At 49.6% G+C, this 26,631-nt stretch overlaps 2 protein-coding genes across 3 annotated transcripts; both read right to left on the reverse strand.

Annotated features, from left to right (window-relative positions):
* Positions 1-108: 108 nt before the first annotated feature.
* Positions 109-13,680, reverse strand: DDX23 (DEAD-box helicase 23). 2 transcript variants are annotated; one of them, XM_030322499.1, is made up of 17 exons: positions 13,596-13,680; positions 9,693-9,901; positions 8,955-9,065; positions 7,963-8,056; positions 7,784-7,849; positions 6,583-6,721; positions 6,175-6,308; positions 5,925-6,037; positions 5,555-5,698; positions 5,228-5,453; positions 4,785-4,930; positions 4,245-4,422; positions 3,262-3,504; positions 2,691-2,842; positions 2,367-2,475; positions 1,404-1,578; positions 109-1,015 (listed from the first exon to the last, which is right to left on the reverse strand). In XM_030322499.1, the coding sequence occupies exons 2-17, from the start codon at positions 9,899-9,901 to the stop codon at positions 792-794; spliced, it is 2,463 nt and encodes an 820-aa protein (XP_030178359.1). In that variant the 5' UTR covers positions 13,596-13,680; the 3' UTR covers positions 109-791. The 2 variants fall into 2 exon arrangements, with proteins under 2 accessions (XP_030178359.1, XP_030178360.1); XM_030322500.1 differs by lacking the exon at positions 13,596-13,680 and adding an exon at positions 13,053-13,129.
* A 4,014-nt stretch (positions 13,681-17,694) lies between these two features.
* On the reverse strand, positions 17,695-25,430 carry RND1 (Rho family GTPase 1). The gene is given in 7 exon segments (XM_030322254.1): positions 17,695-18,790; positions 20,595-20,729; positions 21,593-21,702; positions 24,329-24,416; positions 24,883-24,967; positions 25,192-25,267; positions 25,270-25,430. Coding segments are annotated over 7 exon segments (780 nt in total). The 5' UTR covers positions 25,310-25,430; the 3' UTR covers positions 17,695-18,544.
* Positions 25,431-26,631: the final 1,201 nt, after the last annotated feature.

Genomic DNA, 26,631 nt, shown 5'->3' on the forward strand with positions numbered 1-26,631 from the left:
TTTTCTTTCATCTCCCAAGTCAGCCCACCGCGCCCAATGCTGTCCTCCTATCTCCCGTGACAGCAGGGAAAACCCAGGAGATGCTTGTAGCTGGAATCAGACACAGCCTTCATCTTCATGTGTTTATTCTCAGAACATACAAACTCATCTTCTCAGAGAATAAAAAACAGAAATTTCACTCAGTGACTTCAAGATGGACACAGCCAGCTCACCCTGTCCCCACAGCTACTAAAAAAATTCCCTGGGTGAGGGATGCCCAGAGTGCACAGCACCCCTGGGCACAGGGGCCGTGCACAGCTCTAAACAAGGCTCTCAACTGGTTTTATAATCCAAAAGGGCAAACGGCTGTCAAAATGACAGAGTCCAAGGTCCATAATCCTCACAGTGCCAGATCCCCTGGGGTCACCTAGGGCAATGACACTGCTGCAGCTTCTGCAGTCAAGTCCGAGCCGAAGAGGTACCGTCGTGGCGGCCAGGTTTTTGTTCAGTCTGTGAGGCAGTGCCAACCGGCTGCCCCCACGACTGGCAAGAGCTGATGGCCCAGTGCAATCCCAAAGCCCTCCAGAGGGACAGAGCCAGGCCAGAATCTGTGTCCTTTGTTCTCCCTGCCGCCTATAGCAGTTTCCTCTCCTTCTGCAGCCCCAAGCTCGGGCCTTCAGACCTGAGGGTTTGGGCCGAGGAGTCTGATTGTTTCCTAAGGCCCCATAAGAGTGAGGACCTGGAAAGAGACGTAAGGGTCCCGAAGAAAAGGCTTCAGAACATGCCCTTAAACTGACGGCAAGAGTGCCGTGTCAGGCAAAGATGGTCTCTTCCCGGCGCTTCTTGGTGAGGATGGTGCCTGGCTTGTGCTGGGCATCTGGGTGGTTGGCTAGCTCTGGGGGGCAGGAGGACACCGGGCTCTCCAGGATGGCTTGCTTCAGCTCATAGAACACAGCGGAGTCCTCTTTGGTGAGGAAGGTGATGGCCACACCGCTCTTGCCAGCTCGTCCCGTGCGACCAATGCGGTGGATGTAATCTGGGGGAAGGGGAGGAGTGCCACCGAGGGTACCGGGCCTCACTTCTAAAGGCGCCCCCCACCCCCACACACCTCCGAGGGCAGTCAATACCCCGCCGCCCCCCCCACGCGGCCTGACCCCCGCGGCGCCCACAGTGCCCTCTCCACCACTAACGATGGGGATCAACCTGCCACACCCAGACTGAAAGCGGCCCACACCCCGGAGACAGAGCTGTCCTGGGTGCTGGGACAAAACCCATGGGAGATAAAAAGCAGAGCTCTTCCCACCGGGACAAGCAATCCCAGACTTGGAGCTGTGAGGAATGGCAGCAAAAGACTCCGGCTTCAAGTGGAATGAGACAAGGAGGCCCCCTTTACCTGGATGGAAGCTGCTTCCGCCCGCACTTACCTTCAATGTTTTTGGCCATATCATAGTTGACAACCATAGACACATCTTGGATGTCGATACCACGACCCGCCACATCTGTAGCCACCAAAATATCCTTGGCCCCAGCCTTGAGGTTGGACAGTGCAAACTCTCGCTGCTCCTGGCCTTTTCCACCATGCAGCGTGCAAGCATTGTACTGTTGGAACAATGGCAAGGTGAGAAGAGAGCAGCGGGGTCATGGAAAGACACAGAAGGGAGTGGAGACCGTGAGGGAGGGCTGCAGAGCAGCAGGGCAGACGCGGAAGGAGGAGGGGGAGAGAACGAGTGCTACTGGAAGCAAGCAGAGAACAGGTGAGCTGAAGAAAGGGACGGGAGAGAACAGGGTGTGGTGCGGCAGGGGCAGACAGAGTGAGGTCAAAGGTAAAGCCCTGGGGTGAGAGGGGAAAGAGAGTAAAAATAAAGTGATAGTACTAACGGTAAAGCGACTGGGGGGCAGGTGGCGCGGAGCCAGACAGACGGGAAGTCATCAAAGAGAGAATGAGGCTGAGATGAGGGTGGCAAGCAGGGACCAAGACATTTAAGGACCCTTGAAACACCAGTAGCAGCAGTAAAGGACACCAATCCCCCATGTCCCTCGTGATGCACCACCCACTTTCCCATACATCTATAAACACAAAGAACTCTGATCTCCTATTCTACAGCCTCCTGTCCGGCCAGGATGTGTGTCTCAAAACCTGTCCCTGGCCCGGCCCCCTTGGAGGAAGACCCAAGGCAGCTCTGGCTGCCCTTGCAGGACTAGACAGGGGATCACACAACAGACCCAGTTCCCTCATCCCTGTCACACCACCCTTTTCCCTCCGGCCCTGACTTGAACCCTAGGTTAAAGAATGGGACAGAACTGAAAGGAGGAGCCTCAGAGGGGCCGTCTATTTTCAGAAAGTCCCACCAAAGAGAGCGGACTTGGCTCTCTCTCGCCAGACATACCCCCATCTTCTCCAGAGATTTGGCCAAAACATCGCAGCCCTTCTTCTGGTTGACAAAAATGATAATGGGTGGATCAAAGCCTTGTTCCAAGATTGCCAGCAGCTTTTTCCTGGGGAGAAGAGGCAGAGGAGAAAAATGAGAGGCAGACCTTTGAGACGCACGCTCTGATCTACCAACACCAATTCCAGGACCTTCAATCCCATGGCGTCCCGAACAAGCAAACCGCAGCTCTTTAGAACGGCAGAACATTCACCCTCCATCATCCCGCATACAGAAAAAAGCGCCTTCTCCATCATGTTTTGCCAGGCTCAGCCGCCCCCATACCTCTTTTCCGACTCTGACATGAGGAAGACCTTCTGTTCCACACGTTCATGAGGCTTGCCTGCAGAGCCAATGTACACCACAGCAGGTCGCCGCAGATAGCTCCGGGCCAGACGCTCCACCGCTGGGGGCATGGTGGCCGTGAACATGACTGTCTGTGAAAACAGGAAGCTCAGCCCTGGGCCCAGGCAGGCACCGCCATATCCTCCATCACCACAGGAAGTGTAGCCTGGGCTAAAGAACCTAAAACGAGCCATGGAGTAGGCTTTAACAGCCACTGCCATAGGAAATCGTGTCCTTTGCTTTCCCACTTCTTTCCTCACTACCTGCTCACCAAGGTATTTTGCATCTTATGATGACGCGAAGGGCTGAGAGCATTTGCTGGCACCCATGGTGGGGAATAGCATGATGCCTTGGAACCATTTTCGAGGGCAAAGCCAATAATGGCTCCGCTGCCAGGACTGTCAGAGGACATGCTGGTAAATGTACCGTGGGCCCCCCCCCAGGGCAAGAAGGGCCTCAGAGCAGGTTTGGCAACTTGCCCCCTTTTCCCAGCTTAGGGAAGCGGCCTTACTTGGCGGTACTTATGTTTTCCTGACTCAAAGTTGGCCAACATCTTCTCAGGGTCCTCAGCTTCATCCGTGTCCGGCTTCTGGTTGCTGACAGGCATGTGCTCCAGGATCTTCTGGACATCTGGCTCAAAGCCCATGTCAATCATCCTATCTGCCTCATCCAGAACCACATAGGTACAGCGGCTCAGCACAAGGTAACGGTTCTCCAGCACATCAATCAGACGTCCTGGGGTAGCTATCACAATCTGGAGGGCACAGTGGAAACATATGCAGCCGCAGCACGTACCCCTTTCTTCTCCCTCCTGTGAACTATCCACCCGCTCAGACAACAGACCTCCAATGCTAAGGAACTTGGACCCCAACCTGCAGTTATGACTGACGGCAAAGGTTCCTAAGAACTGGCACAGAATCGCTTGTTGCCACCTTGGATTTTTTTAAGGCGTGAACAGGGTCTCTGAGTAAGGCTCAGGAGTCAAACAGAAGAGGCAAAATCAGGAACTTTCTTAGATGGAAGAGAGACTAAGGGAAACCATGGAGAGAATTATACAAAGGGATTATGCCAGGAAGTTGCAAAAGACTCAATTCCTCCATAAAATTTCTTATCGAAAGCTCTCTTCCTCTACCTTGAGGAGCCAATACGTGAAGTCACTGACATGGTCTGGCAGAGTGAGTGACAACAAAGGCTGTGGTATGAGTCTCAGCTCTGCTCATTGCCAGCTGTGACTTTGGGCAAGTTACTGACCTGAGCCTCAGCTTCACCTGCACAACGGAGGTCCACCACCTCTCTCTCTCATTTGGTTGTTGGTAAAATTAATGATGCGCACAGTACGATACCTGGTTCTTAAGTTCTCGACAAGTAACAGCACATATATATAAACCAGTCCTTTTCTTCACTTTACTGTACGTCTATGGCAGAAACCAGAGACACGGCCCCCAAACTGAGAACCCTCAAACAGTGGGCTGGCTAACCGCTAGGTGAACGAACCTCACAGCCCATGCGCAGCCTGAAGCCCTGGTCCTCTCTGGAGATGCCGCCAATGACAGCCACAGTGCGGATGCCCAGTGGCTTCCCAAACTTGATGGTCTCTTCCTCAATCTGCTGAGCCAACTCACGAGTGGGGGCCAGGATGATGGCATAAGGGCCTTGGTCTGACTCTTCGATCCTGTGGTAAACGGGGCATCCCACAGTTCCGTGAGCTTTCGTTCTTATCCAACCACAAACAGGAGCAAGACAAAGTCACTCTTAAGGGCAGCTATGGAGATGGGGAGGGTGGTGGGAAAAGGATGCAAAGATCTCATTTAAAAATCAGAGACTCCAGGGCAGCCAAGTTCTTCAGGGAGTGGTCCTTGCCAACAAAATCATACACCTCTTTGATACCGTGATCCAATTATTCCCTAGTATCTGACCCAGACTAAAGAAGGGGGCTTCTGACTGTAGACTTAAAAAGAAAACCAAACGCTCAGTTGCCACTGTGACCTTTCCCACCCAGCCAAACCCACCCCACCTGGGACCTGCCAACCCCACCTGTCAATTTTGGGGAGAGTGGTGATCCAGACGAGCAATGGGATGAGGAAGGCTGCTGTCTTGCCACTGCCGGTCTCAGCCACACCAATGATGTCACGATTCTGTAGCCCAATGGGAATTGCTTGACGCTGGATAGGTGTTGGTTCCTGCAGTGACCCAGAGACAATAATGGGTACAGATGGAGTCCGGCTACCCAAGCCACTGCTGACAGAGTGGGCACGTGGGCCAGCACAAGAGGAGGACGGCAGTTCACAGTGAGGAAACACAGTCACCAAAGGCCAATACTTCCACCAGAAAGTGAGAGCATCACCTTAGTGCTCCCTGGCAGAAGAGGAACAAAACAGAGGAACAAAGGAACAAAGCTCTCTGTTCCCAAATTAAGTGTGTATCCCCTAGAACATGGGAACACATCAGGTCTTCTGGGCCAAGCTGTCCCTCCTTACCTTGTACCCGCACTTATCGATGACCTCCAAGATGTGCGGGGGCAGAGAAGAGTCTTTCCAGGACCGGATGGGATTGGGGATCTTGCCACCTTTGGTGGTGATGCTGTAGTCCTCTCGGAAGATCCGCCAGTCCCGGTCCGTCATCTCATCTAACTTCTTCTGGGACCAGTGCCGATCATCCCAGCGCTGCTTGGCTTCCTTCTTACGGAGCTTGCGGAGTCTGGCCCTGGAGTGGGACGTGAGGAACAAGTGGGATCAGTATCCTTCCTCCAGCTCCTTTCTGTAGGTTCTGGGCTCTGCCCAACCACCCCCAGCCCTGCCACTCACTCCTCCTGCTCCTTTTCTTCCAGTGTCCGCCTCTTCTCCATCAGGTCTCCGTAGAAACGTGACTGCTCTCGTTTCTGCTGCTTCAGGTCAATGCCTGCAATGAAGCCTCGCCCCAACAACTGCACCTGGTGCCGTTCCTTGTATCTGAGGTGGAGACAGGGGTTTGTTATAGCAGCAGGAGGGAAGGGCGGACTACTGACATGAACCAATATGTACACCTTCGTAACTGGGGTCTTTCCTCACCCAGAGAGCTGGCTGACTATGCGCTTTCCGATTTCCCCACCCCAGAATCTTACTGCTCTTTCTGTAGCACCAGTTCTTTCCAGGAACTGCCTTAAAAGACCTAGCACACAGGCCTGAAGCCACTCACAGGGGGTTGTAGTCGATGGACGTGTCCTCCGATGCGTCCCACTCAAAGACAAACTTGCGGTCATTGAGATGCCTTGTTCGGCGCCGCTTCTTGATACCACCCAGATAACGCTCCTGCCCAGGGACGGAATGCAAAGCCCATGAAGCTCCAGGCCCACCCAGATCTCACATGCAGAGATCGGAATGGCCAAATAACTAAATCTCATTCTTGTGTGTGGCGGGGGAAATGAGCACAGAACCAAGGCCTGCACCTTAATGGCATGCAGTTCCTTGCTCTTATCCTTCTCTTCCCGGATCTTCTGTCGCCCTTCCTCATCCTCATTTCCATTGGTCTCCCGCTCCATCCTCTCCCTGCGTTCCCGACGTTCCCGTTCCTGAGGGTCTTCTGCAGACCAAGGAAAGCAAAGCTGCAGAAGAACTCAGTGCAAGACAAAAGAGGGCACGGACAGGATCTGGACGACAGACATCAAATGAGAAGGGGGAGATTTGCAATACAAGGGAAATGGAGACGTAACCCAGAGATATGCTCATCAACTCCCCCAGCCCTCCCTCTTCCAAACTCCAGAGCAAACAGGTTTCTGGCTCTCCTGAGTGACACTACAATTCCAACCCATCCTCTCCTACTCCTTCTAAGGGCTACACAGGGGAGGAAAACGAACCCAACATTTTCCTGCCCAAGTCTTGGAACTGTTTCCTTTTCTTGCGCTCTTCTTCGAGCATCCTCTGTCGCTCCTCCACCTCCTGCTGTCGTCGCTTTAGGGCTTCAGCCTCTCGTTCCGCTTTGGAGAGGAACTTGGGCTACAAAATAGATTGGAACTGTAAACAAAGGATCTAGGAGCAGGATATGATCACATCATTGATAAGGAGACAGCAGAGGGCCCGACAATATTTGCTCAGGCATTACACCTCTTCAAGAAAATACAGATAGGTCTAGGATCCCGCTATGGCCCGAACTGTGTCCCCCTCAAAATTTATATGTCGAAGCCCTAACTCCCAGTACCTCAGAATATGACTGTATTTGGATAGAACCTTTAAAGAGGTGATTAAGGTAGGGGCGCCTGGGTGGCTCAGTCAGTTCAGCGTCCGACTTCGGCTCAGGTCATGATCTTGCGGTTTGTGGGTTCGAGCTCTGGGTCAGGCTCTATGCTGACAGATCAGAGCCTGGAGCCTGCTTCTGATTCTGTGTCTCCCTCTCTCTCTGCCCCTCCCATGCTTACGCTCTGTCTCTCAATAATAAATAAACATTTGGGGCGCCTGGGTGGCGCAGTCGGTTAAACGTCCGACTTCAGCCAGGTCACGATCTCGCGGTCCGTGAGTTCGAGCCCCACGTCAGGCTCTGGGCTGATGGCTCAGAGCCTGGAGCCTGTTTCCGATTCTGTGTCTCCCTCTCTCTCTGCCCCTCCCCCGTTCATGCTCTGTCTCTCTCTGTCCCAAAAAAAAAATAAATAAATAAACGTTGAAAAAAAATTTTTAAATAAATAAATAAATAAACATTAAAAAAATTTTATAATAAATAAATAAATAAATAAATAAATAAATAAATAAATAAAAGAGGTGATAAGGTAAAATGAAGTTCTTTGAGTGGACCCTAAACCATTCCTCTCTTGTAAGAGAAAACCTGGGCACAGAGAGACACCAGGGGCATGTCCGCACAGAGGGAAGATCATGTGAGGACACAGAAGACATCCACCCACGAGCCAAGGAGAGAGGCCTCAGAAGAAAACCACCCTACTGACACCTTGATCCCAGCTTCTAGCCTCGAGAACTGTGACAAAATTAATTTCTGTTGTTTATGTCGCTCAGCCTGCAACGTTCTATTATAGCAGCCCGGCCAGCTAACACAGACCCTCGAGTTCTCACCTTAGCCTCAGCTTCTTCCTCAGCCTTCTTCTTGGCCAGAAGTTCCTCCAGGGATAATGGCTGAGCCTAAAGATAAAAAAAATAGGACTTCAGTCCATAAAGGCTCTCTCCCTCTGAAGATTTATAATATAGAACTTGAACTGAAGAGGAAGATGAGAGAAATCCTTCCTCTCCTTTACCTTAGGTTTCTTATCACCATGTTCATCGTCTTCATCCTTCTTAGAGTCTCTGTCTTTCCGAGATTTAAAATCTTTTCCTCGGCCAGGAGATAAACTTTAAGGAAAAGAAACGGGAAAGATCCATATCGCTATCTTGCCCTCATCCAGGCTGAGCCACAGAGAGGACAGAAGTTTTCCCATGACTCAACAAGACTGGCTTATGGCCATCCATCACGCCCTGAAGCTCCCTTTGCAGGCCTGGTCACTCTGCCTGCTCTGAAACCTAATGATGGGCCTGTCTTGGCCCCATTCTACCTGAATCTCCCTTTCCAAGACTAATCTCTTCTCACAAGATTGCCTTCACTACTGAGGGCAAAAATCTCTCTTCCAAATAGCAGATGCGCATCAGAAAAAAAGAATCCTGCTTCATTTATAGTACACAATGAATTTCGTCGACAAGGTCCCCCACCATCCACCCTTTCCGGGTACTGTTCTGTGTGTTCCCTCCCCCTGCTTCCTTCCTACCTGTGCAGAGATCCTTTCCCCACAACTATTACAAGCCCAATCTACAAGAGGTCTCAAACACCCCCACCCCCGTATTTGCTATGGGAATTGTGTTCTTTGCCCTGAATCCTAACCTGCATACTCAGAGCCTAATAAAAACTTTGCATACAGAGTTTCCAGAGGAAAGAGGTCAAGATACTGGGGCATTAAGCTATCCCAACAAATACATGTTGTTTATCTTGGGTGGACATCTGAATGGTCCAATGGAACTAAGGGACTGTTTTGTAGGCTGGTAACCCTCTCCAACTAATTTCTAACTTTTAAGAACAAACTGACCCTCAAACTGTTGCAGCTTCAGTAACTGGTTATAGTTTCTAAGGATACGTGCTTTCTAAAAATGACAGCTCTGCAGTAACTACCACAACAACTGACTTCCCTATGGGCCTGCGCCAGCTCAGAGGCAGAGAGGAAGGCTTTCTCCTAAGGCCTGCTCCCATTCCCTCAGGTACCTGGATCGTTTCCGGTCCTTGTCCCGTCGGTGCCCATCCTTATCCCGGTCTCGGTCCTTCTTATTCCGATCACGCTCCTTATCCCGTTCTCGTTCTTTGTGCCTTCGCTCTCTAAAGACGGCAAATTTAAGAAATCATGCGAGATTTCCAGAGTATACAGGTTCACTGCAGTCATAAGAAGGTTCTCATGATCTTTTTTTTTTTTAAATGTTTATTTACTTATTTTTGAGAGAGAGCAAGCAGAAGAGGAGGAGGGGCAGAGAGAAAGACACAATCTGAAGCAGGCTCCAAGCTGTCAGCAGAGCCCAATGCAGGGCTTGAACCCACGAACCATGAGATCATGACCTGAGCCAAAGTCGGACGCTTGACCGACTGAGCCACCCAGGTGTCCCTCTCATGCTCTTTTCTCCACAAAGCAGCATTTTTATAAATCGGGGAATGTGTCTCTAGGAGAAGCTATGAGGGAATTCTAAGAAAGTCGTCTAGATCGGAGTTGTACTGCTAAGCATTAATGGAATGATAGGCCATAGTCTATGTGAACAGAGAAACTATCTTCCTCGATCACTTGGACCTTCATCCTACAAGTTCCCTCTTAACTTTTAAGAGCTGCTGGGTCACTAGGTGTAGAGAAATATGTGAAAGACTAGTGGCCTAATAGTGCAGGCATCAGAGGAACCAAGAATGAAGAAGTGTGAAATGTACTCTCCCTTCCCATATAGACATACAAAGTTACTTTACCTTTCTGTAGACTTGGAACGGGACCGGGAGCGAGAACGGCTACCTCCTCGACGCCTATCCCTTGAACGATGCCGCTTCCTGTCTTTGGATGGGGAAGACTTCCGGTCCCGGTCTCTATCCCGTTCTCTGTCAGGAGTCCGAGATCGCTTTCTTTCCTCCTTGGAAGGTGATGCATCACGGTCCTTTTTGTCAGCCAGCTCTCCTGCCATCTGTCATGGATAAGAGAAATCCTTATTATGTACTATGTACTACTCTAAACTGTTTATATAGTCACAAGACAACCCTATGAGGTAGATATACTGGAATGCCTACTTTATAGATGAGAGAATGGAAGCTCAGGTATATAAAGTAACTTGCCTGAGGACACACAGGTGGTAGGTGACAGAGTGCCAGGCACTCTGGCTCCAGAGACCCATTCTTATTTGTTACACTATACCATCCCTCTGTGATCCCTTTTTGTATACATATACATTCATTTCTAAAAGTATATAACGGATGTTATCTTATTTTTATAATTAGACTGTAAGAGTATGAAAAGAAGTGTTAGTGAATGCATAGTATACTAGCTACCTCTGGAAACATCCTGTATTGCTTATCTTAGCAGTCTGCCAGCCCACTGGGATCAGTCAACGCATAAATGGCTAAGGGAGGTAAGTTCCCTTGAGCTCATAAAGAAAACTCAAAAGAGGAAAAAGAGTTAACTTTGAGATTTGGGATTACAATCTTAAATTGTAAGTGGAGAAAAGAGAACTTAAATTTAAATGGAGAACTTAAATTTAAATGGAGAGAACTTAAATTTAAATGGAGAAACAAACTCACTTTCACTCAGATTAAAAGAAATGTACTTCTCATTATACAATGGGAAAAACTTTGGTAAAGGGTACACAGCACCTCTATGTATTTTTTTTTTTTTTTGCAACTTACTCTCAATCTATAATTATTTCAGAAAAGAAAGAAAGGTAGGTACCAAAAAATAAAGGTCACAGACTGCTGACTGACATTCCCTACTCAGATTCTCATAGAGCCTTGACCACTACCCAGTCCTATGAAAGGTTTGAGCAGGAATTTGTTCCATTCCCCTCCTGCCTGGGGGGGACACTGAACACCATGTCACACTGTCAACTGTCCTTCTAACTACAAAATCCACTTCAGCCAGGAGCTAAAATGACAGTAAGTCTGAATCCACCTCTACCCCATCACTATCATCATCATCCATTCCTAACACTCAGGATACATTTCTCAGAACTTATTTTACCCTCAAATGGTTCCGTTGGAATATCAGTTCCCCAGACTTTCACTTACAATCTCCCTTCCATGTAATTTCCTGCCATCTGCCTTTAAGAAAGGAGAATGTGTAAAGAAAAGAAAAATGAACAAGTAGCACTTTCATCTTATCTCACAATTGTCTGAGAAATGACTAAATGTTCTATAGCAGTACATAATGCAATTATACTTATGTCTCTTCTACTCAGAACCCTAAGAAAACAACCCAGAAGACAGGTATCTTCTCTGAACATCACTCATTCTCTCAGCAAATATTCACTAAGCACCAGAAACTGTTCTACCTGCTAGAGATATAGCAGTAAACAAAACAAAGTCTCTGATCTCATAACACTGAAATTCCAATGAAGCGCAAAATGGGCAGAATAAGAGAATTTCAAATAGTAATGAGAAGTAATAGAATAAAACAGGGTGGATATGATGGGGAGAGGTAGGAACAAGTGAGAGAGGGCTCAGGAAAGAGTGTTTTAGGTAACATGTAAGCTGAGACTTGAATGATGGGAAAGAGAGAGCCTGCAAAGATCAGGGAAAAGATCTTATGGGGTAGAAAGTTCAACAAGTACTAAGGCATTGGGGTAAGAACTAGCGCAGCATATTTGCCAATTAAAAACAGACTTGTGTGGCTGAGTGACAGTGACCCAGGGGAAAGACTGATTTAAGGTGAGTTCAGGGAGATAGGCTGGAGTCAGATCGTGGAAATGTGTTTTGGGCCCAGGTAAAGGAACCTGGATTTCAACCTAACAACAACAGGAACCTTAAAGGGTGTTAAACAGGAAGTGATGTGATCTAATTTTACATTTTTAAAGAATTTGGTGACTTGAAAGAAAATAATAGGGAGGCAAGAGTAGAAACAGAACCAGCAGTCTAGGCAACAGATGACAGTCGCTTGTTCTAGGAAAGTGGCAATGGAGATGGAAAGTAGTGAGCTTCAGGATATACTTGGAGGCAAAGCAGACAGGACTTACTGATGAAGGGAGAAAGGAAAAGAGGAGACACAAAGATAGCTCCTAAATTTATGGTGTGACTGACCTAATGGTTCACGATGCCATTAGTGACCAGCAGTGACTGGGGAAGGAAGAGATTTAAGAGAAAATCAAAAGTTTCATTTTGAAAATGCAATTCTGGAACTCAGAAGAACCTGGAGACAAAAATTTGAGTCATCACTGTACACATGGCTTTTAAAACTATGGGACACTAAATAGTATTACCTAAATAGGCACTATAGTTAAAGAAAGAAATAAGAGAACCAGGATTGAGCTCTGGAACACTGTAACATTTAGAGGTCAGGCAAAGGAGCCAGAAAAGAAGACTGGAAAAAAGCAACAGCATTAAGAAAGAGGAAAAAAAGTTAAGGATGACATCACAGAAGCCAAAAGTGTGTTTCACGGAGGGAGTGATTAACTGTGCCAGTGGAAAAAGGATAGGAGATAGAGTGACCCTTGTGTTTGGAAAAATGGAGATGATTGGTGACCTTGACAAGAGCTGTTCTGATGGCATGGAGGAAGTAGAAGCCTGAGTGGAGTGAGTTAAGAGAATGAGAAGTGAGGGTAAGGAAACAATATAAACAACTTTTTAAATTTTTTTTTTTTCCAACGTTTATTTATTTTTGGGACAGAGAGAGACAGAGCATGAACGGGGGAGGGGCAGAGAGAGAGGGAGACACAGAATCGGAAACAGGCTCCAGGCTCTGAGCCATCAGCCCAGAGCCCGACGCGGGGCTCGAACTCACGGACCGCGAGATCGTGACCTGGCTGAAGTCGGACGCTTAACCGACTGCGCCACCCAGGCGCCCCAATATAGACAACTTTTATTACAGGTTCTACTTATCACAAGGGCCAGATAACCAGGCCCACCCTACTCATCGCTTCTCAACAGCCTTCCTTGCAAACCTCCAGGTCTTTGAGTTCCTCAGTTCTTGTAGGGTAGAGGCAGATTTTCTTTTTCATCCAATTAAGTATTTATCAAGCATCTACTATATGCAAAGCACCATGCTAGACTCCGTATTGAATTACAAAAGGAAATTAGGAAGATCCTGTCCAAAAAAAGGTTACAGAACAATAGAGGATATGTGGCACTTACCAAGATGAAGGCTCAGATGAAGTATTATAGGAATTCAAAGAAGTTTCCTTTCATTTGCAAAGAAGATTTGGAAAGATCTGTAGAGGAAGTGGCTCTTGAGCATTTAAGTATAGGTAGAATTTGAAGATGTGTAATTGAGGGTGCGGAAAAGTCATTCCTAGCAAAAGAAATAATATAGGAGGCGCAGAGGCGGGAAAGCATGACTGGTTCTGGGAGAAAAGCCAGAGTTCCAGTTTAGCTGGAGCAAGGCTTACTCAAAACATGAAGGAATAAAGTCGGATGGAGGGTATCACAGGTGCTATGCTCATGGGCAAAGGTCTGGCCCGTAAGATCGACCAGGGACCTGGCCTGTGTCTCCAGGAGTCAACACTCCGCCCTGGGGCCCGCGCCCCTTCACTCCAGCCCGCCAGAGCTCTCTGGGCTCAAGCCCCTACCCTGAGGCATTCTTCCCCGCCTCGTCCCGGGGACAGGGGCCATCGCCGTGCCCCCACTCTTGCCCTCTCTGCAAGCTCCTGGGAACCGCCTCCATCGTTCGGGACTCACCACTCTGAGTCTGAACCGCCCAACGCGGCCTCAACGTCGCCGAACAGTCGCCATCTTTCCCGTTTCCTGGTCGCCGAGATGCATCCGCGGCCGCGCGGCATGCTGGGAAGGTGAGTTCCTGGTACCTGGCGGCGCGGGCAGACATTAAAAGCCTGGGAACTACTAATCCCACAACGCACCGCGCGAAGGCCAACCCCGGCCGCGGGGTCTGCTGGGCAATGTGGTTCGCCAAACATCTGAGTTTGTGGGAGAAAGAGTTTTCCGTGGGTTTGCTTCCAGCAAAAGGTTCTCTCGCCACGCAGTCTTTCTGGAATATGTTGGTTTTACTAGACTCTCGTGGCTTACGACGAAGGAATTTAAGGGCTTCCTTAGATATCAATAGCGCTTAATTATCACAAGCAACTGCAGTAACAAATACTGGACCGTTTGTGGAAAAGCGTTTTTACAAAAAAAATAAAATAAAAATCTGTGAGATAGATTAGCCCAATTTTACAGGTAGACAAACTAAAGGTTAGGTTACAGGAGTAGCCTAGTATTTCAGACTGAGGGTAGGACAATTCATTGTGTGGGACTATCCGGAATTTAGAAGGATAGAAGGACATTTTAGCAACCTTGTCCGGGCAGCACAATACCCAGTTGTTGTGGCAACTCAAAATGAGTCCATACTTGGATTACAGAGCCCTCCCGGAAGGATAGTATTGCCTGGGCTGTGGCATCTGTTTTCTCAACATTCTTAATAGGACCCTGGCTTCCTCCTTTTCTTGCCCTTTAGAATCTGGCCAGCGGGACTAGCTTCATATTTTTGCTTCTTTCTTCCACCTAGCGCCCCCACCCCCGCCCTGACTCAGATCCACAGAGTTTTCTTTACCCCAAATTGTATGTTTACTTCGTTTGTCTTTGCTCTTGTGGTTCTTAATTCACCAGCCCCACTTTTCCCCCACCCCCAAAGGAAACCCCAAACCTTGCCACTTCTATAGAGGACGGTTTAGATAGGTATCAGTGTCTAATGTCCTCTTCCTTCCCACTTTCCCATCATCAGCCTTTTGGTTTCAATACCACGTGGCTGTAGGTCTGGCTTTTCCCTCTGAATGTATGTTCAGTTCTCTTCAAACAGAGCCTCAGGATAGACTCAAACAATTCTAAAAACCCTGGACATCACCCACAATGGCCCAAAGTAACCCCGGAAGAAAAGCGTTTCTGCTCTTAGAACTCTGCAGCCTTGCACTTAACCACTTTTACCCTAAAGACAGATCGGAAGGGAAAGGAGGTCTGAGATCTAGTAGATGTAATGCATGCAGTGAACACTGGAGGGCTCTCCACTCACAGAATGGAACTTAAACTAACAGACCAAAGGTGTAGACTTTAAGAGCAGCAGCTACTAGTGTTTACTGAGAATATTCAATAGAGTGCCCAACTCTGTGCTGGTCACTTAACTTATATTACTTATTTTACTTATTTCTCATAACAGTATGAGGCGGGTATTACCATCATTTTACTGATTAATTATGCCTTCAATGGCAACACAGTTAAAAGAATGAAGCCAGCATTCAACTCCAGGTTCATTTAACTTCAGAATCCATGGTCTTCCCCTAATTTCTAGGCTACTGCTCTTCTTTAAAGACGAGTAAATTGAGACCCAGAAAGATGATGAAGTTTGTTCAAGTTCATAGTGCCAGAGTTTCCCTAGTGCTTGTGCACAACTTTCTCATGACACATGTAAGACATTGCACTTAGGGGTGCCTGGGTGGCTCAGTTGGTTAAGTGTCTGGAGTCTTCATTTCATCACAGGTCGTGATCTCACATTTCATAAGATCAAGCCCCACGTTGGACTCTGTATTGACAGCGCAGAACCTGCTTGGGATTCTCTCTCTCCCTCTCTCTCTCTCTCAAAATAAATAAATAAACATTAAAAAAAAAAAGACATTCGCTTAAAGGATGCTCATATGCTTTGTCCTGCCTTGCTAGTTCTTTCACAAACATGTATCTTTGGAGATAGAGACAGAGGGACTACGTTGTAGTAAGGACCACAGGTAGAGTCTCCTATTTAGGTACAACATGGCTAGCAATAAGGAGCCCATGGGATTATAGTTGACATTGAGACCCAATTTGAATACTGACTCCATTATGTACTAGCCGTATGGTCTTGTGCAAGTTATATAACACTCTGACTTTTCTATTTCCTCATTTACAAAATAGGGATCATGATATTTCTTGCCTCAAAGGATAGGATAGCAGTTTAAAAAAAAAAAAGTGCATGTTCTGGAGTCTGGCTGCCTGGATTTGTTTCCAGATTCTATTGCTTTCTAGCTGTGTGACCTTGGGCACGTTAACTAACTTCTCTGAACTCAGTTTCCTTGTCTGTAAAATGAGGTAGATAATATCCCATAGGGTTGTCACAGGAATAAGTAACATAGAAAGAACTCATAAGTGGGTGCCTGGGTGGCTAAGTCGGTTAAGCGACTGACTTTGGCTCAGAGCTTGGAGCCTGCTTCGGTTTCTGTGTCTCCCACTCTCTGCCCCTCCCCGCCCTCAAAAATAAATAAACATTAAAAAAATTAAAAAAAAAAAGAAAGAAAGATCTCATAAGTGCCCCTGACCCATAGTAAACATTTAACAAATGTTAGCTATTATCATTTATGAGGTTAAATGTGATAATGCAGGTAAGCTCTCAGCACAGTCCTGAGTACATAGTAAGTGCTCAATACATAGTTACTTTTTATTTCCAGCACACTATGAAACTTGGAAAAACGTGTCTGAGAGGGATGTTAAGGCTCCTGAGCTGTCATCGACAGGCAAATGGAACCAGGAGGTGAAGAAAGCAGAAGACATTACCTCTCCTTGAACTAGGAGACCATAACCCCAGGAACCTCCCCTCAACCTGGGCTCCAGTCTGTCCCACCTTCTGCAGGGGCTGGAATCTCAGCAGCTTGGATCCTCTACTGATGATTTCACCGAACCTTGTCTTTGTTCTCTGGACTTTCTAGGGCAATGGTTCTCAACCAGGAGTGATTTTGCCTCAAGGGCCACTTAGCAATATCTGGAGACACTTTTGGTTGTGAAAACTAAGTGGGGGAGGGTGGGGCAGGAGGTGGGGGAGGGCAAAGTCCTACTGCCTTCTAGCAGGTGGAGGCCAGGGATGCTGCTAAACATCCTTCGATGCATGAGACAGGCCCCAGCATCAAAGTATTATCTAGTCTAAAATGTCATTAGTTCCAGGGCGCCTGGGTGGCTGTCAGTTGAGCATCTGACTTCAGCTCAGGTCGTGATCTCACGATTCGGGGGTTCGAGCCCTGCATCAGGCCCTGTGCTGACAGCTCAGAGCCTGGAGCCTGTTTTAATTCTGTCTCTCTCTCTCTCTCTCTCTCTCTCCCCCCTCCCCCACTCATGTCCTGTCTCTCAAAAATGAATAAATGTTAGGGCGCCTGGGTGGCGCAGTCGGTTAAGCGTCCGACTTCAGCCAGGTCACGTTCTCGCGGTCCGTGAGTTCGAGCCCCGCGTCAGGCTCTGGGCTGATGGCTCAGAGCCTGTTTCCGATTCTGTGTCTCTCTCTCTGCCCCTCCCCCGTTCATGCTCTGTCTCTCTCTGTCCCAAAAAAAAATAAATAAACATTGAAAAAAAAAATTAAAAAAAAAATGAATAAATGTTAAAAAAAAATTTAAATGTCATTAGTTCTAGGGTGCCTGGGTGGCTCAGTCAGTTAAACGTCTGACTCTTGCTTTCAGCTCAGGTCATGAACTTACGGTTTGTGGGTTCGAGCCCTGCATCGGGCTCTGCACTAATGGCATGGAGGTTAGAATTCTCTCTCCCTCTCTCTGCACTTACCTGCTCTCTCTCACTTTTTTTTTAAAAAAAAAGTGTCATTAGTTCCAAGGTGGAGAAACCCTGCCCTAGGGCTAAGGAGATCTTCATAAGCTTATTGGACTTGGGTAAGGTTTGGGTCAGGTAGTGCTTTGGGGGGAAGGGAGATCCTTGTTGGAAATGCCAGGGAACAGCAGAGCCAGTCACTCTGCAACCCACAGAAAGGGCCGCAGGATAGCTCCTTCCTCGGTATCAAAGACCAAAGGGGAACAGAGAAAGAAACAAAGAAAACGGAGCCAGCTTCTTTATATGTGTTATATTTTTCATTAATAAATAGGTTTTCTTCTTTAAACACAGAACATATAACAGATTGAAACACTCCCCCCTCCCCCCAATTCCAAAGACAAGAGTCTATAAAACAAATGCCAGCTGTACTGCCCTAAGGGCAGAAAAAGTCTGGTGACCCCCACCCAGCCCTGCCCCCTGCAGCACCACCACCCCCACACTGCAAGAGAAGGGGGTCTGGGGCTTCTCCCTTGGACCCTGGGGACTTAGGTGAGAAGCATATGAATGTATGATGTCACCTCTCCATGAGGCATGGGCTATGCAAAGATGAGGTTTCCTTCTCATTGGCTCTGACCAGCTCCTGCCCTTCTCATTTCAGTTATGAAGCACCTGGGCTCAGCTCCCAAGGGAGCTGCCTCTTGGCTTCCCCGCTCCACTCCTCTGCGGCCTCCTCAGAGGGGACGGGAAGGGCTCAGGGACCCCTCCCATCCCCTGGCCTGCATGGAAGCGCTGTGGAAGAGGCATGATGCTGAAGGTGAGGCTCCTATAGGCCCCCAAGCTCATGAGGCCAGCATGCCCCCCCACACCCCCACACCTTTCCTTCCTCTGGAGCGGGGGACACTGGGGCAGCCGCCCCCACCACAACCTTGTGCCTGGCTTGGGGTGTGATGGTTCTTTCTCAGTGTCAGGTCCTCAAGCCGGGCCTGGCTCTTTCCTCGTCCCATTCCTGTCTCCTTCCAAGCCCTCACCGTGGCTGTCTGAAAAACTCGTGTCCAGTGTCCTAAATTGTCCCGTCCTCCCTCTCCCCGTGCCTCTGCAACCCAAGGGAGGAAGTGGGAGGTTGCCTCCCCTCTCCAACCCCCACTTCACATAATGGAACAGCTTTTGGCCTTTTCCTTCTTGAAGGTAGAAGAGATGAGTTCAGAACGACTGGGGAGGTGAAGCAGTCGCTTGGAGAGGCTTCGGACAGGGCTCTTGGGGGGCACTGGGCTGGGCTTGTTCAGACACACCATGGACGCTGTCCGGAAGATGCTGTGGATACTCTTTTCTGAGGTAAAAGCCGAGCCTTCCAGGTAGATTTCTGCACCCAGCTGCTTGGCTATTGCACAGCCCTGCAGAGGGGGTGAGGTCATGAATGCAATCGTCCAAAATGGCTCTGAAACCCTGCCTTCTGTGCTTAGTGGTACTCCCCAGGGCTCCTCCGGATGGGACCCAACAGCCAGTCTCCCATCACCACCCTCTGCTGATTATTTTCCACAGGTACCTGTAACACTTTTAAAACCATATGGATACCAGACCAAGTAAAGCTTGCGGTAGCGCCTAGGCATTGATATGTTTTTTTAAAGATATATATATTTTTTAACGTTTTATTTATTTTTGAGACAGGGAGAGACAGAGCATGAACAGGGGAGGGTCAGAGAGAGGGAGACACAGAATCTGAAACAGGCTCCAGGCTCTGAGCTGTCAGCACAGAGCCCGACGCGGGGCTTGAAATCACAGACTGCGAGATCGTGACCTGAGCCAAAGTCGGCCACTTAACCGACTGAGCCACCCAGGCGCCCCGGCATTGATATTTTTAAGAGCTCCCCAGATGATTCTAATGTGAACCACTGGTTTGAAAGAAATGGTCCTGTGCTCCCATGTGCAAAAGAAATTATCCAGGGGCGACTGGGCGGCTCAGTCAGTTAAGTCTCCGACTCTTGATCTTTGTTCAGGTCATGACTTCATGGCTCGTGAGATCAAGCCCTGTTTCGGGCTCTGTGCAGAGCCTGCTTGCGATTCTCTCTTTCTCTCTCTCTCTCTCTCTCTCTCTCTCTCTCTCTCCCTCTGTCCCTACCCTCCTCTCTCTCTCTCTCAAAATAAATAAAATAAACTTAGAAAAGAAAATATCCAGGAATATCATTAAAAACGCAATTTCTGGGGCGCCTGGGTGGCGCAGTCGGTTAAGCGTCCGACTTCAGCCAGGTCATGATCTCGCGGTCCGTGAGTTCGAGCCCCGCGTCAGGCTCTGGGCTGATGGCTCGGAGCCTGGAGCCTGTTTCCGATTCTGTGTCTCCCTCTCTCTCTGCCCCTCCCCCGTTCATGCTCTGTCTCTCTCTGTCCCAAAAATAAATAAACGTTGAAAAAAAAAATTATAAAAAAAAAAAACAAAAACGCAATTTCTTATTTTTTAAGATTTTTTTTTTTAAGTAATCTCTACACCCAACGTGGGGCTTGAACCCACAACCTTGAGATCAAGAGTCGCGTGCTGGGGTGCCTGGGTGGCTCAGTCGGTTAAGCGTCCCACTTCAGCTCAGGTCATGATCTCGCAGTTTGTGAGTTTGAGCCCCGTGTCGGGCTCTGTGCTGACAGCTTGGAGCCTGGCGCCTGCTTCGGATTCTGTGTCTCCCTCTTCCTCTGCCCCTCCCCCACTTGTGCTCTGTCTCCCTCTATCAAAAATAAATAAAATACAAAGAAAAAAAAAATTAAAAAAAAAAAGAGTCGAATGCTCCACTGACCGAGCCAGGCAGGTGCTCCCCAAACACAGTTTCTGTATCTTTCTCCCAGAGTGACTCTATAGGTATGGAGTCAGGAATTCTAACAGGCACCTCTAGTGATTCTAATGTAGATGGTCAACAAAAAAAAATCTGAGAAATACTAGCACACACAGGAATGACTCATCTGCCAACCTATAGCATAAATCGGGGTAAGTAGTTACCTGCCACCTCTATTTAGGTGACTGATTTGCTGATTACAGATGGCCCCCCAGGATACCAATCTCCCTTGCCGTAGGGAGAGTTTGAGCAAGGGCCGTATTTCAAGTCCTTCGCCTATAGCTTTCTCCACCCCACCTTTAACACATGTGTGTGTGCGCACATGCACGCACATGCGTGCGCATAGACACACACACACACACACACACACACACACACACACCTGCTCGTAGGAGATAGGTGCTTGTTTCTGGTGGGACAGCTCCATCAGTGTGCTCAGGTCTGTTCGCAGGTCTGTCTTGCAGCCAATAAGCAAAACGCGGGTGCTAGGACAATAGTCCAGGATTTCTGTCCTCCACTGAAGAGCCATGTAAGAAGGGAAGGGGGAAGGAGGAAGGAAGAGTCAGTGGCTAACCTGCAGAAACCCAGTTGGCAACATCACACACACCATCCAGCTTATCGGCAGCCCAGCCCTCCCTGAGTCACAGCATCACCAATGCACTAATTACATCATCTTCCTGTGAGGCCTTTGGGGCCACAGGAGTGCTGACCCGAGAGCCTGTCCCCTCATTCAACAGCCCGGTTCACAGGGGCAGAATCTCCTCCCACTTTCTGCCAAGCATCTGGGGCCTGGATCTGGCCCCTCAACCCAGTCAAAGAGCTTCACGAGACCAGAAAGCCGGGAGGGATCGGGAGGAAACCAACCAGTCTCTTCCCAAGGAAAGGAAATAATCCCAAAGTATCCTGGGAAGTAGTCCCACAGGGTATTCTGAGACGCTTCGGTATGGGCAGACTCTGCCACCCAAACCAGGTGTTTCCTACCAGCATTTCTGCTCACACCTGCTGCCTTGCCCAGTCCCACTGGGCCTGGGATCAAGGTCTACAGACGCTGCCTCCAAAAGACCCCACCTCCAACCCTCAAACCCTATCACTGAAAGGTTCTGACTCTCAGTCCTTCACCTCCTGAGTCTTTAATACCAACCTCCCTTGCTGGGCCCTTGGCAGAGCAGTATAGGATATGGCAAAGCCAGGAGGCAGAGTGGGGAGAGATCTGGGTTCCAGTCCCAGAGCTGTAGCAAATGGTTATGGTTTCGGGAAAATCCCTTCCTTCCCTGGCCTCAGTTTCTTCCTGCTCCAGAAGAGGGGACTGGACAACGAGGTCCCTAAGATTCTTTCTTGTTCTCAAGCTGAGTTAGAGATTGCACAGTTATCCAGACTTACCTTCTTGAGTGCACTATCCACTGTCTCCGGTCGGCTGATATCAAAGCACAGTAATACTGCATCTGAGTCGCTATAGCAGAGTGGACGGACGTTGTCATAGTAGGGAGATCCTGGTATGGAGGAGAAAGAGCTGATGGTGACATTTCCCCTTCCCTACAGGCCTAGGCCCAGAGAGACCCGGGAATACCATTCTTGGCCCTTAGGTTAGTTGGCCCCACCCATCTCCCAGGGGAACATGCTACAGCCTGGAAGCTTGGGACCTGACCACCTGCCAGAAAGCAGTACAAAAAAAAAAAAAAAAAATCATTTCCTTAGCCCTGAAAAGGGGAAAGGGGGAAATAAAAGGGAGGAGGGGTGGGTAGAATAGAATTTGGATCTCCTACAGGGCGCTTAATTTAAGGTCTACCATTTTTCTGAATCCCAGAGGAGGATACTCCCACCCCTGCAGAGACCAGGGCTTGTGTAAGGTCTCTTTTTTGGAGTCTGCCTGCTGCCCTACGTCTGCTCCTTGCTTCTGCTCCAGGGTCTCCCCAAAGGAAAAACAAACCTGCCTGTTACATAACTGGCTGCCCTGCTTCTTTGCCATGGGGTCAGAACTCTAGGAGGCTGGCAGGAGAGGAAGAATATCACGAATTCAGTGCCCTACTCCTCCCTGCGAAAAGCTGCAGCCCCTATCCCCCAAGATCTCAGGGAGGCAGTTTCAAAGATAGTAGCACCAAAGGCTAGGGATTTCGAGGCTCGAGGAAGGGTCCTTCACTGGGAGGGCAGCAGGCAATGCAGACCCAGATGGTCCAGTATGGGAGAATGCTAGGGGTTCAGCCTGCCCCCCTCCACCCTGGGGAAGGAACAGTAGCAGATTTGGAACTCAGACAATCCGTGCTCAGAATAGCAAGCAGCCCCTCTCCCTGCACCACAATCGCCATGGAAACTGGGGGGAATCCAAGCTGGGGTAGGGGGTTGGTCGTTTAAAAAAAAAAAAAAAAGAGTAAAGAGGAGTTGCAATAACTGTGGCCCTTCAGCAATCTGCCCCCATCCCCGGTCTGAGGTGGGGTCTTAGCACCGCAGGACTGAGCAAAGGGAGCACTGCAGCAGTGGGGAAGGGGGAGGGGAGGGGAGGAGGCCTCCATTCTGGCTCCAGGCAACCCCCCTCCCCTAAAACCAGCAAGTGAGTAATGGGAACAGGTTCGACCCTGGACCCTGGCCCCTCGGTTGGGAGGGCCCATCCCACACACCCCTACCGCTTCCTCCTTCCTTTGTGGGCACCTAATTTTGAAAAAAAGGAGTTTGAGGATGACTGATAGTCTGCATCCTTTCTGAAACTGGAGGGTGGGCATGCGACACAGGGAACTGACACCACTTTGCTGACTTTCCATTATCCGGACTGGGATTCAAGAGCTGCATTCCACCGGGGGGGGGGGCATTTGGGGGCAGTGGTAGTAAAAAAGAGATGAGCCGCAGTGAGATTCTGTGAAGACTGAGAGGTGGACAGGGGACAGCAGACGAAATCCCATATATCATGTAGCCAAGCTGCATTCTAGTCGGATCCAGCCAGCATAGCACAGTCCACGATAACCAGAACCCTGCCTCCCAACCCCTGGTGCTGCAACGGAGGAAAGCATACCAGGTGGAGGAATTTTTGTCTTGCTCTGTTTTGGGGAGGAGGGGGAGGCATGAGGAGATCTCATTTTCTGTTTATCCGTCCCCTACCCCCAATCTTTTCAGACCTCAAAACTGGATCATGGGAACAACAGCTCTTTGAGGAGTAGGATGGCATATTTATTATATGTAACAGGAAAGCCCTAGTGGCTTACACAGTTCCTCTTTAAACTCAGCCTGAATATCCATTTTTAGAGAGTGGATTTTATTTTCTTTCTGTTATTCCTGGCTTTTAGTCCTTAATTAGGACTCTGAGCCCAGTCTATTAAAAAAGAATTGGGGTAAAGGAGATAATGAGCAGGGATCAGAATCAAAGCAAAGGATAGCCTAGCACCGAGGGGTTAGGGTTGGGAGGCTGGAAAAATATTGTTTTCTATATTCCAGAAAGACGGGGCATCTTCTACCTCAGCCCAGTATGGGGGCGGGGGGGGGGGACTGTCACAGCCACCCCTCCTCCCTGCCACTATCTACAACCTGACTGTGCCCCATATTAAAGCCATCTCCCCCACCCTCCAAAACATCGATGATGCATCGCTTCATCCCTGAGCCGCAGCAGTATGACAAGTGGAACGGAGCTGCGGCAGGCGGACAGCAGTGACCCAAGATGGAATGCAGGAGAGAAAACCGAGTCAGGAGCAATATTCCCCCAAAGCAGGCTTGTCTCCCGACCTCAACCATCACTGCCTCCAGCAGCACTGACTCCTGTCTCTCATTTGGCTTTGCTCTGGGGCAGTAAAGGCAGGGGGGGGGGGGGGGTCGGTGGTGGGTAGGGTTAGAGAACAGGGAGTGGAAATGGAGAAGCCCTATCTGACAGCCCCCCAGGTGTAGTCAAGGTTCATTCATCTCGCCATCCCGGCCCTCTGAAGGAAGGAGCGAGACCCAGAGAAGTGGCTTCTGGGGCTCATCCACTCTGCACCCCTGGACCAGCCAACCAAGCAATCTTCAGGTCCCCTTCTGTCAGTTTCCTGGCCAGTATCATACATACTCCTTCTCCCCACCAAAGAGGGAACAATTCCTAAGAGAGCAGCTGTAGCAGACCAGTGGAGGTGGGAAGGGGGCATTTAGGGTTGGCAGTCTTACCTGAGGTGTCCCAGAGACTGAGCTCCACCCTCTGTTCCTCTGTCTCCAAGCAGGCTGTGTAATTCTCAAACACGGTGGGCACATATGTCTGTGAAAAGAGAGGAACCAGTCACACCCTGGGTGCCCCTACCCTCATAGCCTCTGATCAGTGCTGGCTACACCAAGAAGCCATTCACCCTAGTGAGACACTAAAGTGGCAGGGGATAAGGGGCAGGGAGGGGGGATACCTGGGGCAGGAGGGACCACATGGGACAGGAAGGAGAGGAGCCTAGAGGCACAGGCACTTTGCTCCATGGAAGAAAGAAAGCTGAATGACTTCCAGCCAGGGACAAGCCCCCCATATCCCACATGGTCAGGGAGGCAGACACACAGATTTCTCACAGCTCCAGACTTGTCTGTCTCCCAATTTTAGAGACACAAGCCAATTCGAGCTCTGTATCTTCTCCCACAAGCCCCTCGGACCAGCAGGGCAGCCGAAGCCCGCCTGCGGACACGCTCGCAGAACCTTTGAGGATGGGGTGAGGAGAACGGCAGGTATTACGTCAAGGAGAAACCCCAGACTCTGAAATGCCTCCAGTTCCCTCTCCCGAGCGAGCCGACTCCAGGTCGAAGGGAGGTAGGAAGGCATCTGATCGGGGCCTGTGGGTGAAGAGGTGAGGAGGGGCCAGCCAGTGCGCGGCAGAAGTGGAACAGGTCTCAGGGGAAGCTAAGGCAGGCGCGGTCCTCCGGCCGGCGCCTGAGGATGGGGCAGGGCTGGGGGGCGTAAGCGGCGGGCGGCTAGCTCCCCCGTGCAGGGTGGGAGCCTGGCCGCGGGGAAGCCAGGCGGGCAAGGAGAAACGCTGGCCAGCAGGCGGGCAGCTCACCTCGGATAGCAGTCCTTCGCTAACACCTGTAACATCGCTGTCTTCCCGCACTGCACATCCCCCACCAGAACCAGCTACATCTGGCCACGACTGGCTGGGGGGGCCGTCTCTCCTTCATGACCGTAGCCTCCCGCGGGACTTGGACTCCGATTCAGAGAGGAGAGGGTTGCGCCAGGGGCCTCTCAGCACAAAAACTCGGCCGGCTTCCTCTCCTCCCTCCGAATGGAAACGAGGCCGGCACAGCCACCTTATATCTCCCAGGCTGGCCATCGCAGAGGAGGCGGGCTCTGTCAAGGCCAATCCCTGAGGTGGGGATCCCCTCCAGCAGCCAATGGTGGGGAAATCGAGTCAGTGCGCCTCTTTCTTCCCTTCCCTTTCCCTTAAAGCTGCACCGTTGCTTCCTCTGCAAGGGGATTCCCACGCTGTTTGCATTTGATTAGGAAGGGGGAGGGGACGTGAAGCAAAATTAATGGTCTTGAGGTCCATCAATTAGTGTCAAAGCAAACTGGCCATGAAGGCAGAAAATGAGGTCGGGCTGGCATTGTCCCAAGAGAAAAGCAGGATCTGCCCCAACTATAGACAGGTGGCACCCGGGGTAGGGGGTGGGACGGTGGCCCCCCAGATCTCTGACCTCTTTGTTCCATCTAATCCCCGTCCAAACCACTTCTGGCTTCCTCTCCCAGAGGCTCCTGCTATACTTCTTTATCAGCTCCTGCTGTACCCCTTTCAATGCCCAAGTCTAGAATCACCTTCAAATAAATAAATAGATAGATAGATAGATAGATAGATAGGTCTTCTTGCATCATCTGGAAAAAAACCACACAGTTCCTGACCCAGAGATGGACAGAGAGAAAGGAATGAGGGAGCCTGGCAAGTGGGGATGAGAAGAGGAGGAGACTAAAGCAAACAAAGTCTCTGTCTGTTGGGCCAGATAACCTCTCACCCCAATGCCAGGCAGGAGCTGCTTAAGGGTGTTTGTTCTGCCGCCTGGGTTCAGCTTCCTGGATGAATCAGGCACAGGTCCAGTTCTAGGTTGACACTTATTAATGCCGACATGCTGGTGTGTCACCTGGTTAAAGTTCAGACTGGAAGACTGGGCCTGGGGACTTTGGATCAGCAGGCTGGAGGGCAACCCAAGTTGTGATGAGGCTAATGACTGCCTCTGGGCCCTGCCCTCTCGCTAGACAGGACCATGGGGTTATGCACAGCTCAAACTGCCCACTGATCATTCAGGAACCAAGATGGCCTAAAGAAGGCCTTCTGGGGATCAGGGTTTGGAGCAAAGCTGATCTTGGGCAAAAATGAGAGCACCCTAGAGTTTATCTTTAGGTCTCTACCCTAGTCAGCTCAGCACCTCTGGAGCATGCCTGGATCTTTGTTTCTGTCGGAGCTTTACCTTCATTGGTGCCCGACCCAGGATTATTTTCCCTGTTCTAAAGG

This window comes from Lynx canadensis, chromosome B4, assembly GCF_007474595.2.
Source record: "Lynx canadensis isolate LIC74 chromosome B4, mLynCan4.pri.v2, whole genome shotgun sequence".
Classification (NCBI taxonomy): domain Eukaryota; kingdom Metazoa; phylum Chordata; class Mammalia; order Carnivora; family Felidae; genus Lynx; species Lynx canadensis.

What these genes read in the sequence shown, in the direction of transcription:
- DDX23 (XM_030322499.1), bottom strand. Translation starts at nt 9,901, where the DNA reads ATGGCAGGAGAGCTGGCTGACAAAAAGGACCGTGATGCATCACCTTCC. An exon ending in AGGAAGAAGCTGAGGCTAAG is followed by an intron (nt 6,722 to 7,783) that starts GTGAGAACTCGA and finishes TCTATTTTGTAG; the next exon opens with CCCAAGTTCCTCTCCAAAGC. An exon ending in ATGTCAGAGTCGGAAAAGAG is followed by an intron (nt 2,476 to 2,690) that starts GTATGGGGGCGG and finishes TCTTCTCCCCAG; the next exon opens with GAAAAAGCTGCTGGCAATCT.